At 36.7% G+C, this 15,869-nt stretch overlaps 1 protein-coding gene across 2 annotated transcripts in view; it reads left to right on the top strand.

Annotated features, from left to right (window-relative positions):
- Positions 1-15,869, top strand: part of ME2 (malic enzyme 2) — an 81,386-nt gene that overhangs the window by 25,121 nt on the left and 40,396 nt on the right. For both annotated transcript variants that reach the window (XM_072606023.1, XM_072606024.1), the window contains exons 4-10: positions 442-591; positions 3,672-3,747; positions 4,898-5,059; positions 5,407-5,510; positions 7,256-7,365; positions 7,458-7,555; positions 8,315-8,428. In XM_072606023.1, coding sequence (XP_072462124.1) covers positions 442-591; positions 3,672-3,747; positions 4,898-5,059; positions 5,407-5,510; positions 7,256-7,365; positions 7,458-7,555; positions 8,315-8,428 — 814 coding nt within the window. The remainder of the gene's footprint in view (positions 1-441; positions 592-3,671; positions 3,748-4,897; positions 5,060-5,406; positions 5,511-7,255; positions 7,366-7,457; positions 7,556-8,314; positions 8,429-15,869) is intronic.

Below are 15,869 nucleotides of genomic sequence, written 5' to 3'. Positions count from 1 at the left end.
CTTTGGTTTTGTCTGTTACCTTCTCTGTCTATTTTCTATTGCCCAGAACTGATCAAAGGGAGCTATAGGAAGAGCTTTATAGTAATCTGTTTTTAGTCAGTTCTATTTTATATACTGTTTGCTTTCCTAGAACCTATAAATATTTTAGTTCTCTTTCATAATTTGTCTTGTTCTGTATTTAAGTACATAAGTAGATTATACTTTTATTGGTTAATGTTTATTCATTGAGTTGAATGAAAATTTTACTTTGTTTTATTTTTCTGAACTTATAGTCAGAAACTGATTTTTATGATCCTATTGCTTTAAAAAGTAATACTTTCCATATTATTAACCAAGTGGTAATATGCAGAGCTATATTTTTGTATCTTTTTGGAAGGTTAATATATTAACATGAGCAGTAAATTCTCTCTAAACTTGTTTATTTACCATGCTTGTTTTCAGATATATCTACATAATGGGAGTCCAAGAAAGAAATGAAAAGTTATTTTATAGGATTCTTCAAGATGATATTGAAAGATTAATGCCAATAGTATATACCCCAACAGTGGGTCTAGCCTGTTCACAGTACGGACACATCTTTCGGAGACCAAAGTAAGGCTAATTCTAATTTATATGGTTTGTAGAAAAGACACTGTAGTATACTCTTTTGAATCTGCAGTTCTTTCCTGTGTCTGACGCCGCTGATTTCTTGTCTCCCATCCATTTTCTATGTTACAATAGCTTAAGTGAAAGTGATAGGAAAAATACCATGCCAGCTTCTGTTTGACAGAAGTCATCATTGCTGCATTCCTATTGCCTCTAAAATATTACATGAATTTCATCTATTTCATGTTCAACAAAACCATGAGCACAATACCAAGTAATAATGACTAATACTTGTCTAGTTCCTTATAGTTTATAAAGCATTCTGTGTAAGCAAATTATGTTTTAATTGTTATTTTACAGATGAGGAAATTTAGGTTCAGAGAAGTTTAGTGTTGGAGCCAGGATGAAAACAGGTCTTCTGATTCTCGATCTGTTATTCTTTTGACTGTACTAGGATGCCTCATTGGGAACTCTTTTCTGAATTCTGGTAGAGATACATTCTACTTTTCATTAAAACTATACTTGCCAATCTGGCCATGACTACCTGCTGACTAATTTAAGAGATTTTCCTCAGTTCTCTTCTAACTTTATATTTTTCTGCCCATTTTCCCCCTTTCATAAGATAAACTGGTAAAGCTGCATTTTGCATGTAGGTAACTAGATAGTGGTTTTTCTAGTTCTAAGTACTTTGAGCACATACAGACTCATGTATTACTGAGTTCTATTGGTTTTTTCTCTTATCATTTCATTATGTGCTAATGCTTTTTGTTCAGCTAATAGAGCTAAACAAAAATCTTCCTATACATCTTCCACGATCCTCTTCCTCCTTCTCTCCCTCTCTCTTTCTCTCTTTCTCTATCTCTCTCAAAAGCTATATATAATGAAATGTAGCCTCCTGATTTCTTCTCTTCCCATTAGACTCGCCTTCTAGTCCATTTTACATACCACTATCCATTGTCGTTCTAAAAAGACTGCTTTGATTGTGTCCTTCCCTTTTACTGCTCTCCATAACTCATCCCAAACCTATTGTTTTAGCTTTTCTGCCTGCTATTCCACATGAATTTTTTACTTCATCCAGACTGGTGACCTTATTGTCTCCTAACTATCCCTTGGTCATTATTTACTCTCTGACTGCTCATTGTCTTTCTCATACCTGAAATGCCCTCCCCACACCTCTCTACCTAGCTGACCTCAACACTTCAATGCCTAACTTAGCGTATTCTTCCTAAAAACTTCTCTAGCTTTCATTGATCTGTTTCTTCTCTGATAGGTGTTTATGTGGGAGGGTGGGATAAAGGACCTGAAAGCTAGAGACGTGGAAGAATGTGTATATGTGGGGGAGGAGGAGATTTGTGTGTGTGAAAGGTGGGGAAAGGTATTCTGAGGGGTCCTGTGTGTGGCTTCTTGCCTATAATGGAGCCTCTGCAGGGTTAGAGACAGGATTATATGTGAGAGGAGGGCAAAGGAGGGAGTTTCTTTGGTACATGAAAGTGGGTCTGAGAGGAGGGCATTCAGCTTTTCTTCTACTGAAGAGAAGTCAGGGACTCTGATCCCAGAAGAAGGGGAGAGATTGGGAGGACTAATGATCTGTGTCTATACCCACCCCGAAAGGAGTATCCCAAGGTTTACCTGCCTTCTGATTCTTCATGTACATTAAGAACCTAACCCAAGCTTATGTATATTTATCCATGTGGATATAGAGTCCTGTATATGTGGAGACGACAGAATTTGAGTCTACTCCAGGACATCTCTTTTTGTTGGCTGAAGGGTCATGCCTTATTAAGGGAGATGAACCTTTTCCATAATAGTCTTCAAATATCTGAACAGTCATATTGTGTCTCTCATGACAGACCTTGGTAAAGACCAAGCAAAACCATACAAACAAGAACGCCAAATTTTTCATTAAATTATACAGAAAGGAAGAGAGCAGCTTATTCCCAATCTCAACCTGGATCCAGGATTTAGGCAGGGAAAGAGGAAAGCAGTAAAAGGGGGGAATCATGAGATCTGGAGAAAGAACCTAGGAAATGATACGTCTAGATGAGAGGGTACCAACTGGCAAAGGGAGAGAGTTAAAGAAAACTTTCCAACAACCATAGCTACCCAATAGGGGAATGTGTTACCCCAGATAATTTGTTTCCCCTCCATTGTTTTGGAGGTTGTTGATTATTTTCCTAGTCAGATTTGAATTGTACTAGATGACTTGTAAAGTCCCTTCTAACTCCAAGACATTGTGACACTTTTTGTCTATGCCACTCATGCTTTGTATTCATTACCTTGTCATGTCTTATTTCTTTGGTAAATTGTAAGCTTTGCAGGTGGTACCATGACTTAACATATTTTTATCCTCTGCTGTACCTAGCACAGTACTTTTTGCCCTATTAGATGTTCAATAGATATTTGTTGATTGGCAAATGGTTATTTGGTCCAGGTTAGATTCAGAGTTGGAACAGCAACATTAAGTGTCAGGATGAGTTGCCCCAAGACTGGAAATCATACCAAAAGTGGATTCCAGTTATTTGATTTGTGTTTGACTATATCCTGTAAAATCCAATTTGGTGGGGGAAGGAGGAATTTTTTCCAAATGATTAAACTTCCTTTTACTCTGGATAAGAATATTGTATTTTGTATGACTTTGCACTTAAACCATGGTCTCCTATAAAATCCATATATTCTGTAAAGGCATTTTATATATTTTCTTCTCTCTCTGCTTGCTCCTCTTTCAAGCTTTAATAAAGTTTTTATATTGATTTACTTCATAGAAATTTTTATAGTTGAATACTTTTTCATATTCATGATTGACTTTTATATCATTTTGATAGTTTTTAGCTTATTTGAGTATGGTAGCCTTATCCTACATAAAACAATGACTGCATTTAAATATAGTAAGTCCCCTGACAGTTGTTCAGTGAGCAGTTTTATCAGTGTGACATAATTAGATCAATTTGGAAATATGCAGGGACTTGACTTTTCTCAACAAACTACATGAAGTAGTCTAATTTACTAATAGTTGGGAGGGAGGGACTTCATAACACAAAAGAAAACAAACTATTGTAAAGTGCAAAAGTGTTTTTGTTCTGTTGCAGGGGATTATTTATTTCAATCTCAGACAGAGGCCATATTAGATCAATTGTGGATAACTGGCCAGAGAATGATGTTAAGGTACTAATGGCACAACTCTCCCTTTCACAATGTTGTCTTTCCCTTTAAGTTACCTATGTACATAGACACCAACATTTTTCATTGTTGCCAGAGTTTATTTTGCACTTCTATGTCATAGTGCTTTTTTAATGAGGATATCATGGTATTGTATAAATGTCCTTTCTCTTTAGGAATCACTGATGAAAAGATCAGCTGACTAAGAGAAAGAGAGGAGAGTGACAGTACTGACCTCTGCCTGCCCCCAGCTTCTTTTAGACTTTAGTCTCTTCATATTTAAAATACTAAGAAGCTTTATTTGGGGCTTCATGATTTTATTCTGTGTGTGTAAGGGTAATTGCTGGATTTTCTGATTCTTTAAAAGCTCTAGCCTAGATCGATTTCCTGTTTGGACAAACGCATTAGGAAACATTTTCCTCCATGTTTTACTACAACAGCGTGTGGTACGTAATAGTAGTAGTAGTAGTAATAGTAGTAGTATCCCCCTTTTAAAATTTGAGGAAATAGTTTATAGAGGTAGAGCTAGAACTCTAAACGCAAATCTTTGGATTCCAAATCCATTCCCATTTCCGTTGTACTAAGCTGCCTCTTTTTTTTTTCTTCATCAAATACAATTTTAGAACCTTTACCTGTAGGTGCTTTTGTTTTTACATTTTTATGCTTGAATGCCTCACTAAAACAACTATTTTGGGAAGAATTTTATGAGTTCTAACTGTGGCAATAAATACTTAGAGAATGAAACTCACGGTGCGAGCTGAGCCTTTTACCTTTGTCCTTAGCTCAGGAGCTTTTAGGAATCCACCTCACGCATGCATTGTTTATGTGACACTTAAGGTTTTGTTCCTTTACCACATCCTTTTGCCTGTATGTTTAAATTCAAGGGTTACAGGGAGAAGACCTTTGTATTTAAAAGAACTTTTAGCAGAGAGCGATTCGCTTTGATTCATTACCTTTTAACATGCTTTTTACCAAGGAGTGCTTCTAGAATGTCGAGTGTGCTTTTTAGGTTATTCTCTTTTAAAGTTTTTAAAGTAAATGATTTGAATGACAAAGTAATAGTTAAAAATACAATAAAAAGTAAATCCTGTGAAAATGCCATTTTAACCTCTAATATTTTGATGTAACTTTTACTGTGTATCTTTTTGTAATTAAGGCTGTTGTGGTAACTGACGGAGAGAGAATATTGGGTCTTGGAGATCTGGGTGTCTATGGAATGGGCATTCCAGTAGGAAAGCTTTGTTTATACACAGCTTGTGCTGGAATACGACCAGATAAGTGCCTCCCTGTGTGTATTGACGTGGGAACTGACAATCCAGTGAGTTTAACATTTTTCACCCTCTGATTTGTCTTCCAGTTTTTGTTATGGAAATTATTTCTCTTGTATTTTTTCCCTAATTGATGAATAAGAAAGACAGAAGTTTTCAAGGCGTTATATATTTTTGGCTCTGAATTACTGATTGAATTTGGTTTCGCTGCAGGTTTTGTGGCCAAAAGTAAACATATTATATCCAGTATGATAAAATGAAGTCTAAAGCTACTAAAGAGGTTTTAGGAAAAATAGCAGGCAATAATCTTAGTTTCTTGTTAATTCATTTCATACTACATTTTTACATAGAAATTATGCAAATAAGATTATTTTTATACTGTCTGTTTTTTTTATAGTCACTTTTAAAAGATCCATTTTATATGGGCTTATATCAAAAAAGAGATCGCTCCCAGCGTTATGATGACCTGATTGATGAATTTATGGAAGCCATTACTGACAGGTATTTAGTGAAATTACAAGTATATGAAGGCATTAAAGAAAATTACTAGTTTGCATGAAAGGGGGGGTTCCAATTACAAGTTAAATTTAAATTTTTGTGCTAAGAATAGCAATAAAACTTTTTAAGGTGATAATAGCATTTATATAACACTTGAAGTTGGGCAGAGTGTGTTGTAAGGATTACATGTTAACTCATTTGATCCTCACAACAAACCTGTGTAAAGTAGGTGCTCTTGTCGTCCTTGTTTTACAGTTGGAAACTGAGACTGAGAGAGGCTAAGTGACTCGCCCAGTATTAGCACAGCTAGGAAGTATCTAATGGGAGATTTAAATTCAAGTTTTCCTGACTCCCCAAGTTCAGAGCTCAATGTTGCCTCATTATGAAATCATACTGTATTTGTATAGCACTTGAAGGTTTACAAAGTGCTTTGCTCACAAGAACCCTATGAGGTAAATAGTGAAAGTATTATTTGGTTTTTCAGAGATAAAATGGAAGCTCAGAGCTATTAAATGACTTCCTCAGTGTCATACAGTACACCTAGAAACCTGAATATGAACACAGTTCTCCAGGTTCCAAGTCCAGGATCCTTTCCATTAACCAACTGAAGGAATTTGATGTCTGTTTTTAAAGAAAAATTCTCAGTTTCTGATGCAGAAATGTAGAAAGAGATTACATTTTAAAAGGGCTTGTCAGTTCTTCTTTGTTCCTTGATTAGGTCTACTGATAAGTGAGGGATGTGTAATCTCTATACTTTACTTACCCTTGCCCTCTGAGTTTATCTGTTTGAAGCTTCAGTTTCCAAATTCTGATTTAGAAACATTCCCACAAAAAAAAATATTGGATCAAATTGACAGTTTACCAGTTCTGAATATCAGGAGCCAGTAAATATTTATTTTCTTCTTAAATAATGAACATGAAATGCTCTCATTACTTTTGCCAGCACATTCCAGTGTTTTGGCAACCTGAGAGCTGAGAAAATTCTAGCTGGAATTTCTTTGAAGTTCCATGTCCTGTTGTCCTCCAAGAATTTGGGGAGCAACCACACAACATTTTCAGATATTCTTCTTATACTTGAATACAGTTTATCAAATAACTCTTGTTCTTCAGGCCAAACAACCTCAATTCCTTTCTTAAAATGTTTTTTTTTTTGTATTTATTTAATATTTAATTTTTCCCCAGTTACATGTAAACAACAAGTTTTTAAGATTTGTTTTTAAAACTTTGAGTTCCAAATTCTCTCCCTCCCTCCCCACCCTCATTCGGGAGGCAAGGCGGGGAGGTAACTGTCCCAAACTTCAGGGTTTTTGTGCAGCTGTTTTCAGAGATACTTCTAGGTATACAGTGCTCTGTATTGTATTACTTTTCATATTTACTTATCATGTACAGCATTAGTGTGTAAGTCCTTCAAAGGAAGGATTTTTGGAGACAGTGTCTTCAATTTATCTCTAAGTTCTTTCAAAATACTGTATTTTAGTAGATCTTTGTTGAATTAGTGAGACTTCTTGGCCATCATGATGCCTAGTTTTTTGGGTTTTTTTTTAATGAGATTGTGGGTACAAAAGTATCAGTTTGATAGAGGATATGGCAAACCAGCTGTTATCTGGGGTCACAAAGAGTCAAACACAACCAGAAACAACGGAACAACAAAGGAAATAATTGTTGTGAGGGATATATTGTAAAATCTTGGGGTATAAGCTGTTTAAAGGTGACCGTTCAACTCTGTATGGGTTTTGCTCTGATTTTAGATATGGCCAGAACACACTTATTCAATTTGAAGACTTTGGAAATCATAATGCTTTTAGGTTCCTGAGAAAATATCGAGAAAAATATTGCACCTTTAACGATGATATTCAAGGTAGAAATCATTTGGGTTTGATTCCTACTCTTTAAAAAAGAAACAACCTTAAAATGTGCTCTTCCATGCTAAATCATTTTTGTTTCTTGTAGGGACAGCCTCTGTAGCACTATCAGGTCTTCTTTCTGTACAGAAAGTTCTTGGTAAAGCAATCTCAGAGCATACTATCTTGTTCCTTGGTGCAGGAGAGGTGAGTTCTTTTAATAACTTTTTAGCTATGAAAAGAGAAACGTGATATTAAATTTGTGTAAGACTGCATATCATGTTTGCGTAATGTGGACAGAAGATACAGAAAAGAAATTGGTTTTCTTGATAGTCTTTGAGAATTGCTGTGACTGAAAAGCTCATTCTCTTCTTATCCAAACTGATGATGAGCGTATCTGAACTTAGCTAGGCTGATAATCAGACAAGAGATAGTTCAGTATTTAAACCCATAGGCAACAACAGATCTTCTTCTCTCATGCCATAGTCTCTGTTACTTCAAGGTCATATCTGTCTATCTATCTATCTATCTATCTATCTATCTATCTATCTATCTATATATATATATAGATATAGATATAGATATAGATATATGTATATAGGTATAGATATAGATATAGATATCACAGTGTCCTATCAGGATAGGAAAATGTACAGATATATGTAGGTATAAATATATGTGGATATATACACATTAATATTTATTTCGTTGTATAGATAGCTACATACCTCTTGGCATCCATACATATAATGCATAAGTGTATGTATAGGATCTCATAGAAGACTGACTTTTGTAAGATTTATAAAGGGGAAGATTTATGAAAGGGAAACCTATATCATTTCTTAAAGCAGTAATTCCTAATAAATATTGGTCTTAATTTAAAAGAATAAAATAGTTCTTTATGCAAATTAATAAGATTGAGGAACATATTCCTTTGGTTTTTGAAGTTCAAATTTTTTTAATCAGGCTGCTCTTGGAATAGCAAACCTCATTGTTATGGCCATGATGGAGAATGGTATTACAGAAGAAGTAGCACGAAAAAAAATCTGGATGTTTGACAAGTTTGGCTTATTGGTTAAGGTAAGGTTCCAATTCAAATTAGTACAACTAAATACTTTTTTTAGTAGGATTTTAAGATTTGTGTTTTTTTTTTTAAGATAAAAATCTAGTTTTTGTGAATGATCATATCTTAATATCATAAAACCATCTTAATATTTAAAATTAATGTAATTTTAATTAGGACTATTCTAGTCCAGTAGATAGAGCAGGCATGGGAATGTAGCATACAAGTCTGTTGTTTGACTCCAGACCCTTTAGTGAGATGTAGATGTCATGCTTTTATTGTCTCTTTCCTATTATCAAGTGCTTCTGGAAGCTTACTAGTAGAGGAAAAGGAATATTTTATTTTCATTTGGTTTACAGATAGTGCTCTTGAAAAATTTCTACATGGATGATAATTGTAATTCATTATTAGGGTGGTTGGAGGGAATATGAAGGGATGACATCTAAAAAATAAAATTATAGGGTGAGAGAGAGGAATGTACTGGGAGAAGGAGAAAGAGAGAGGTAGAATGGGGTAAATTATCTCACATAAAAGAAGCAAGGAAAGGCTTTTTCAGTGAAAGGGATGAGGGGGGACTTGAGATAGAATGAGTGAACCTTACTCTCATCAGATTTGACTTAAGGAAGAAATAACATACATGGATGGAAATCTGCCCTACCTTACAGGAAAGAACGTGGGAAGGGAATAAGGGAAGGGAGTGGAGTGTGATAGAAAGGAGGGTAGATTGGGGGAGGGGATAATCAGAAGCAAACACTTTTGAGGAGGGACAGGGTTAAAGGAGAGAATAGAATAAGCGGAAGCGGGATAGGATGGAGGGAAATATAGTTGGTCTTTCACAATGAAGGAAATTGAAACCTCAAGCAAGAGGTTAGTCTTTTTCACAGGACTATTATGGAGGTGTTTTGCAAGACTACACATGTATAGGCTATGTTGAATTGCTTGCCCTCTCAATGAGGGTGGGTGGGGAGAGAGAAAGGAAATTTGGAACTCAAAGTTTTAACAAATGAACGTTGGGAATTATTTTTACATGCAACTGGGAAATAAGATGAGGTGTAGAAATCTAGGTGATAAGAGATGGGGGGGGTGGTAGAAGGGAAGACAGATTGGGAGGAGGGGTAATCAGAATGCATCCTGTCCTAGGGTGGGGAGAGGGGAGAGACGGGGAGAAGATTTAGAACTCAAAATCTTGTAGAAGTGAATGTTGAAAACTAAAATAAATAAATAAATAAATTGAAATGTGGGGAAGAAAAGAAAAGAACTTTTTTTTAAAACCAGTGGCATCTCTCTGCCACAAAGAAATGGCATGAGGAAGTTTCATGAGTCAAAATGGAATCTCTTGAGTTTGCTGTCACTTAAAGAGGCAGATTCCCTGAGAACATGTGTGTACGAGAGCTGAGAAGGTTCTCAGGAGTCTCACCTGAGAGCCAAAGAGGCTTAAGCCCAAGAGTTTTAATGAGACCCCAATAGGCTCCCAACCCATCCCTGAAAATAGGCTTCTGGGCTGAGATTTTGAACTAAGGCCCTGAGAAACTCAGAATTGGAGTTGGAGCAGAGCAGGGAGCAGCCACTCGAGGATTTCCTATTGGGTGGGATTTGAGTTGGTGACAAAAGAATAGTACCTGCCTGGAGCACAATCAGGCAAGAGGGTGAGCCCTGGAGACGCTGCCCAGGCCAGCACGAGAGACGTTGCTATTTGTTTGGTCAGATAGATGATCTGATGCCTTTCTTCCCATGTGCTCCTTACAGTTTTTCTCTGTTTTTCAAGGAACTGATTCTCTTCAGTCACTGAATCAGCAAGCATTTATTTAGTGCTTACTTTGTGCCAGGTGCTGTGCCAGACTCTAGGAATATAAAGAAATGCAAAACCATGGTCCCTACCTCTACATTCTAATGAAGGAAGTAACACAAAAATAAGTGTGAACGGACAAGATAGATACAGTGTAAAAAGGAGGTGATGCCCGAAGGAAGTCTTAAGCAGTGGAAGGTATAAGGGAAAGGCTTCTTATAGAAAAAAGGATTTGAGTTGAGTCTTGGAGGAAGCCAGAAGGTGGAAGTAAGAATGGAGAGCATTCCAGGCATGGGGAACAGTTAGTCAAAAGGCACAGTTGAGAGATAGCATGCCCAGGTGAGAAACAGCAAGGAGACCCTTGTTGCTGGATCATAGAGTACGCAAAGAAGGTAGTAAAATGTGAGAAGAAAGGAAAATACTGGAAGGGACTGGTAGGGGAAGGGCTTTAAAAGTCAGAGAGTATTTTCTATTTGATCATGGAAATAAGAGGGAACTGTGGCTCTATTAGGTATGTGGAGTGAAAGTGAGAGAGAATTTTTCAAGGATGGGGTTGATAATGAGTATGTTTTTAGGAATCAGGGAAGGAGTGAGGGACAAACTAGAGCTGAGAAAGAGAGTGAAGATGATGAGGACAAGAAGGGATGCCTGAAAGGATTTGCTGCATCATCAGAGGCAGGGATATGGAAGGTTTGTTGTAGTGATGTGAGATGAAGAGGGGCAGTCTCAGCTCTGTCAGTGGAGTATGAGGCAAGATCTTTGGTATGACTTTATGACTTTTTCTACCTCCTTTCAAACATCAGGAGAATGAGAATCTTGAGGTAGAGGGTGAGAGTAATCAAAGGTTGGGATTTGTTAAATCCTGATAAGCAATTAGATAAGGAGAGCAAAGGATCTAGACTTGGAGGGTGATGAAGTTGAGCTGATTCACTAAGTTACCAAGAGGGAAGGCAAGAAGAGGTAGCTGTCACCTGGGAAAGAACTCAGAGGCAGTGGAATTGGTGGTAACAGGATGAAAAAGAAAGTGAGTGGTAATAAGGCACAGAAAAGATGGCATGATAGTTTATGATCAGTTAAAGGAAATTCAGAATTTATGGGTGTGGAACTGCGTTTTTTTTTTTGTAATGACAAAATCATAGTATAAGAGAGAAAGACAGAAGTGTCTCCTATTTCTAAAACACTAGGGTTTTATCTTAGGTGAAGACTCCATGCTAAAAATGAAAGTAAATCTTAGGACTTTGATTATTAACATTTTTTTTTTATGAATTTCCCAAAAGGCAAAAGTAAATTAGATCCCAGACTCTTTCTTCTGTTTCTCTAGGCCAAAAACAAATCAGAATGCTGTTTTTACAACCTGGGATAAGGATAGACTGTGAGGACACATGGTCTCATTTTTTTCCTTCTCTCTCCCTAAATATGCCCAGAGAAACCCTGTAGGCGTTAAACTGAGGGTAAGAAATAGGGAGTTGAAATTGTCTAGGGGAAAGAGAAAGCCTATTACAAATCCTGGCCAGAAATGCTTTCCTTAAAAAGGTAGGGGTCAGAGAAATAAGTACCTCTTCTTAGAGTACTCTTTTACCTTAATAGCAGTTTGTCCCTGGATTAGTCACAGTTTCTCTGAACCTCTGTGTATGCCTCTTGGAGAGTATTTTAATGCTTTATCCCTAGTGTCCAGCACAGTTTCTGACACATGTTGCTAAATAAATGAGAAAATGGTACACTATCAATATGAGTCAGTGGTGGTGGTGATGTTTGCAGTTTCTTGGAATTTTTTTTCTGTTGCTTCTCTCCCATTTCACTCTGATTGACTCAGAATCCTCCATGCCATTGTTCAAAAGTAGGACTGGACAGGAAGAGAGAACCTAGTGGAGCAGATGTTGGGGCTGAGGTATACTCAAGAGCCACAGGACCCATTTTAATGGATTACAGTTTGAAGGAAGGGCATGAGGGGAGAACATTTTTGTTTGTTTTCAGAGTGTCTCCTATTCTGAGTGTTCTGTTTTTATGATTTCTTCACCTTTCAGCTTAATATTTTGTTTAAAACGAAAACTGTTCTGTTTCCCAGATTTTTGTTTTTGTTTATTACCTACCTTTGAGGGATAAGACCAACCTCTTCAAAAATGGTCATGTTTTTTATACTGCCGTTTATGTTGTATTCACTTATGATAGGTTGGAAGAATGTACATCTCTGTATCTACATTGGATTTTTCCTTTTGCACATTTTTACTTTTCATGAAGATAGTAAGTTGACTTCATATAAAATCAGTACAATTGCTGAGTGCCTACTGTGTGCAGAGTACTTAATTTTACAAATTCAAACTAATTCATATTGATGTTTTTGGCTAGTGTTGATTGCCTTAGCCTATATCAGTATTTTCTGAACAACTTCAGATATACTATGATAAAAGAGATAACAATACAGAAGAGCCTGCCCTAATGTGTGCTGTAGGTTGTTTTTTTTAATGGTATTTATAAAGTAATCTCTCAAGATCACACAAAACATAAAGTTGTTTCCTTTATAACTCACTGTGTACCATAATTTTTAACTTTTAACTAAAAGTAAACCTTTTTGCCTATTTGTCCCACTTCATGACATGCAAAAATATGAACTTTCAAAACAAATAATTAGTAAATTATTCTTAATACAAAAGAATTCATCCTTTGAAGGATAATTCATTATTGTTTTAGGTAGTAGACTACTGTAAAAGTTAAAATTTTAATTTACTTAAAAAATATTTTACATAAAATTTTTCAGGAATATATGGATTTTATTTTTAAATGGTATTTATTTGTTTTTATAGCTATTATCTTTCCATTCTCTATGTTTCGCTATTAAATCTTAATAAAATTGCACTAAGATGTTTGGGAACAACCTGTAAATAGGTATGACCTATTTCACCTAGTGTATATGTATTCCTTTTTTTTGTTATTAGACTATGCAAATTTATTGTGAGGGTTTTCCATTTCTTTTTTATTGTTCAGTGGGAAGGGAGGGGATAATAAATGACTGTAAAAACAAACAAAACTGCAACAGCTTAAAACGGCACTAAGATCTTTGAAAGCACTCTATATAAAAAAATTTACTGAATCTGACACTTTACTTGATGAGTCCTGCTGTATTTCTTAATCATGGAAAGTATATAGAGTTCTCAGGTCTCCAAAACTCCCTCTGATTCAGCAAATATTTGTTAAGTGCCAAGTATTGTGCTAGATACTGAAGATATAAAGTGAAAAATAGAGTTCTTTCCTTCATGGAGCTTACATTCTGTTCAGGAGAACAAAATATGTGCGTATATAAGTAAATTCAACATAATTTATGGGGTAATTTGAGGGTAAAAATGGCAGAGAAAACGGGCCCTTATTAAAGCCAGGAAGACTACAAGTTCCAGAGAAGGTACTGACCTGCAATGATAAAAGAGTTCACTCAGCCAGGAGTTTTTTGATATGAAATTACAGGGGCCAGGACAGTGTCAGGGTGCCAGGGGTCAGGAAAGGCTCTATGCAGTAAGTGATGGGCTGTGAAAGGCGCTGGGGATTCCAGAAACAAAGGTGATAAGGTAGTGAATTCCAGGCATGATGGGAGATACAGTGTCATGAACCAGAAACAGCAGGTGTGACTGGACTGAAAAGATGCATGAAAGAGAGTCACCTTACCGTAACCTAGAACTGTCAGCTAGAGCCAGGTGGAGAAGAGTTTTAAATGCCAAACAGGGGAATTTGATCCTAGGTGCAGCTGAGGAAGCACTGGAACTTTTTCTTTTTTTTTAACAAATAAGTGATGTGATCATACTGAGGCTTTAGGAGAATCACTTTGGTTGGCATCCTTGTCAGTGCCACCTGACTGTGGAGAATAGATTGGAGAGGAAAAAGACTTACGGAGCTCAATTAGGATGATTTTGTAGTAGTCCAGGTAAGTTGTAATTAGGCCCTGAACTAGATTGTTAGCTATGTGAGTGAAAGAAGAGGGCAGATGAGATGAATGTTGTGGAAGTAGAACTGGCAAGACTTGGAAACTGTTTGGGAATGGGGGAGTGAGGGAAAATAGATTGCAAACCCAAGTGACCAAGTATTTAGGGGTGCATGCCTTCAACAGAAGTAGGGAAGGTAAGGAGAAGAGTAGATTAGGGAGGAAAAAAATGGGTTCTATTTTGGGCATTTTGAATTCAATTATTCTATAGGATACTGAGTTGAAAATTTCTAATCAGCAATTGATGATGAGGTGTTGGAGTTTAGGGGAGAAGATGAAGGCTGAATATATACGTTAGAATCATCTGCATTGAGATAATAATTTAGTCCATGGGAGCTAATGAGGAAGAAGAAGGTAGAGAAGAAAGCCCAGGACAGAGCCTTGGACCTCCACAATTTAAGGGTAAGCAGAACATAGATAGAGGAAACTAAGGAATGGTCAGCCAGGTAGGAAGACACCCAAAAGAGAAGTGTCACACAAAACAGGAGAGAGCATTCAAAAGGGAGAGAGGGTAGTGAAATGCAGAGGTCAGAGAGGAAGAGGATTGAGAGAAAGTGATTGGAATCTGGTAGTTACAAACTCACTACTTCGGAGAGGTGAGTTTCAGTGAAGTGATGAGGAACTGAGAAGTAAATGAATAAGGTGGAGGCAAGTGTGGGTAGATGGCTTTTTCTTGCTGTTTGATTGACCAAGGAATTGGTCAGGGATAGGGAGAAATTGAATTTTAAAGAGAGGGAGGAAGATTGCAGGGGCTGTCCTTTCAGTTCTCTGTCCCCACCAAAAACACAGTTGGTTGAGGGTGACATCAGTATCACATCCAGCACAGATGTCCAGGCTGCCACAGCCCCAACACTTCACTAGAACTGTGGTGGAGAGAGGTGTGGGTAGAATGAAATAACCATGAGATGCCTAAGACTAAAACCCTCTTCAACATATGAACCTTCTGGCCCCAACACCAGCCTGTCTTAAGGCTTGTGAAGAGGAAGTGTGGAAAAATAAAGTGGCAACCTCACCTGGGTATTACCTGGTGTTAAATGGCTACTTTCCCCTCACCATCTTTCCCACTCTATTACTGTCAAACTCTAAAACTCAGCTATGATAAACTTGAGTCTTAATAATTAACACTTCCCTTGTCCTCCACCTAACAAATTTTTATCTCTTACTCCTCTGATTGCTGTAATTCAGCATAGATATCTGCCAAAAGAGGTCTTTTTTCACTTTATCTTCTATTTTTGTCCTTAGCTCCTCACTCCCCATCCTCTCTTAATACTTTAACTCTCTTTTTAACAAACTTCCCTTTATTCTGTATCTCATCTTCTCACACTCACTAACTTCTTTCAGGCAATGCTTCATTTTTTACCACACTTCCTAATGCTGGTTGCTTTTTCCATCAGCATACTAGTCCAGAAAAGTCATTAGAGACAACTGGTAAACATCTCACGAGAACAGCAGTGATTACACAAAGCAGCCTGGCTTCATCAAGAGGAGGACATGCCAGACTGGTTTCATTTTCTGATTTTGACAGGATTCTTCAGTGAATAGAGCAAATGTGCATTTACCTAAATCTTAGTAAAGCTTCTCATACTTTTCTTGTAGAAAAAATGGATTAAATCCATTGAATAATCATACAACCAGCTGAATACAAAATTGGTTGGATGACTGGACTCCAATAGTAGTTTTTAATGGTTAATCAGTGTTAATGTAG

The sequence above is a fragment of the Notamacropus eugenii genome, chromosome 4, assembly GCF_028372415.1.
Source record: "Notamacropus eugenii isolate mMacEug1 chromosome 4, mMacEug1.pri_v2, whole genome shotgun sequence".
Taxonomy (NCBI): Eukaryota; Metazoa; Chordata; class Mammalia; order Diprotodontia; family Macropodidae; genus Notamacropus; species Notamacropus eugenii.
Note: the sequence above shows the minus strand (reverse complement) of the source record. Positions and strands in the feature narration are given on the sequence as shown.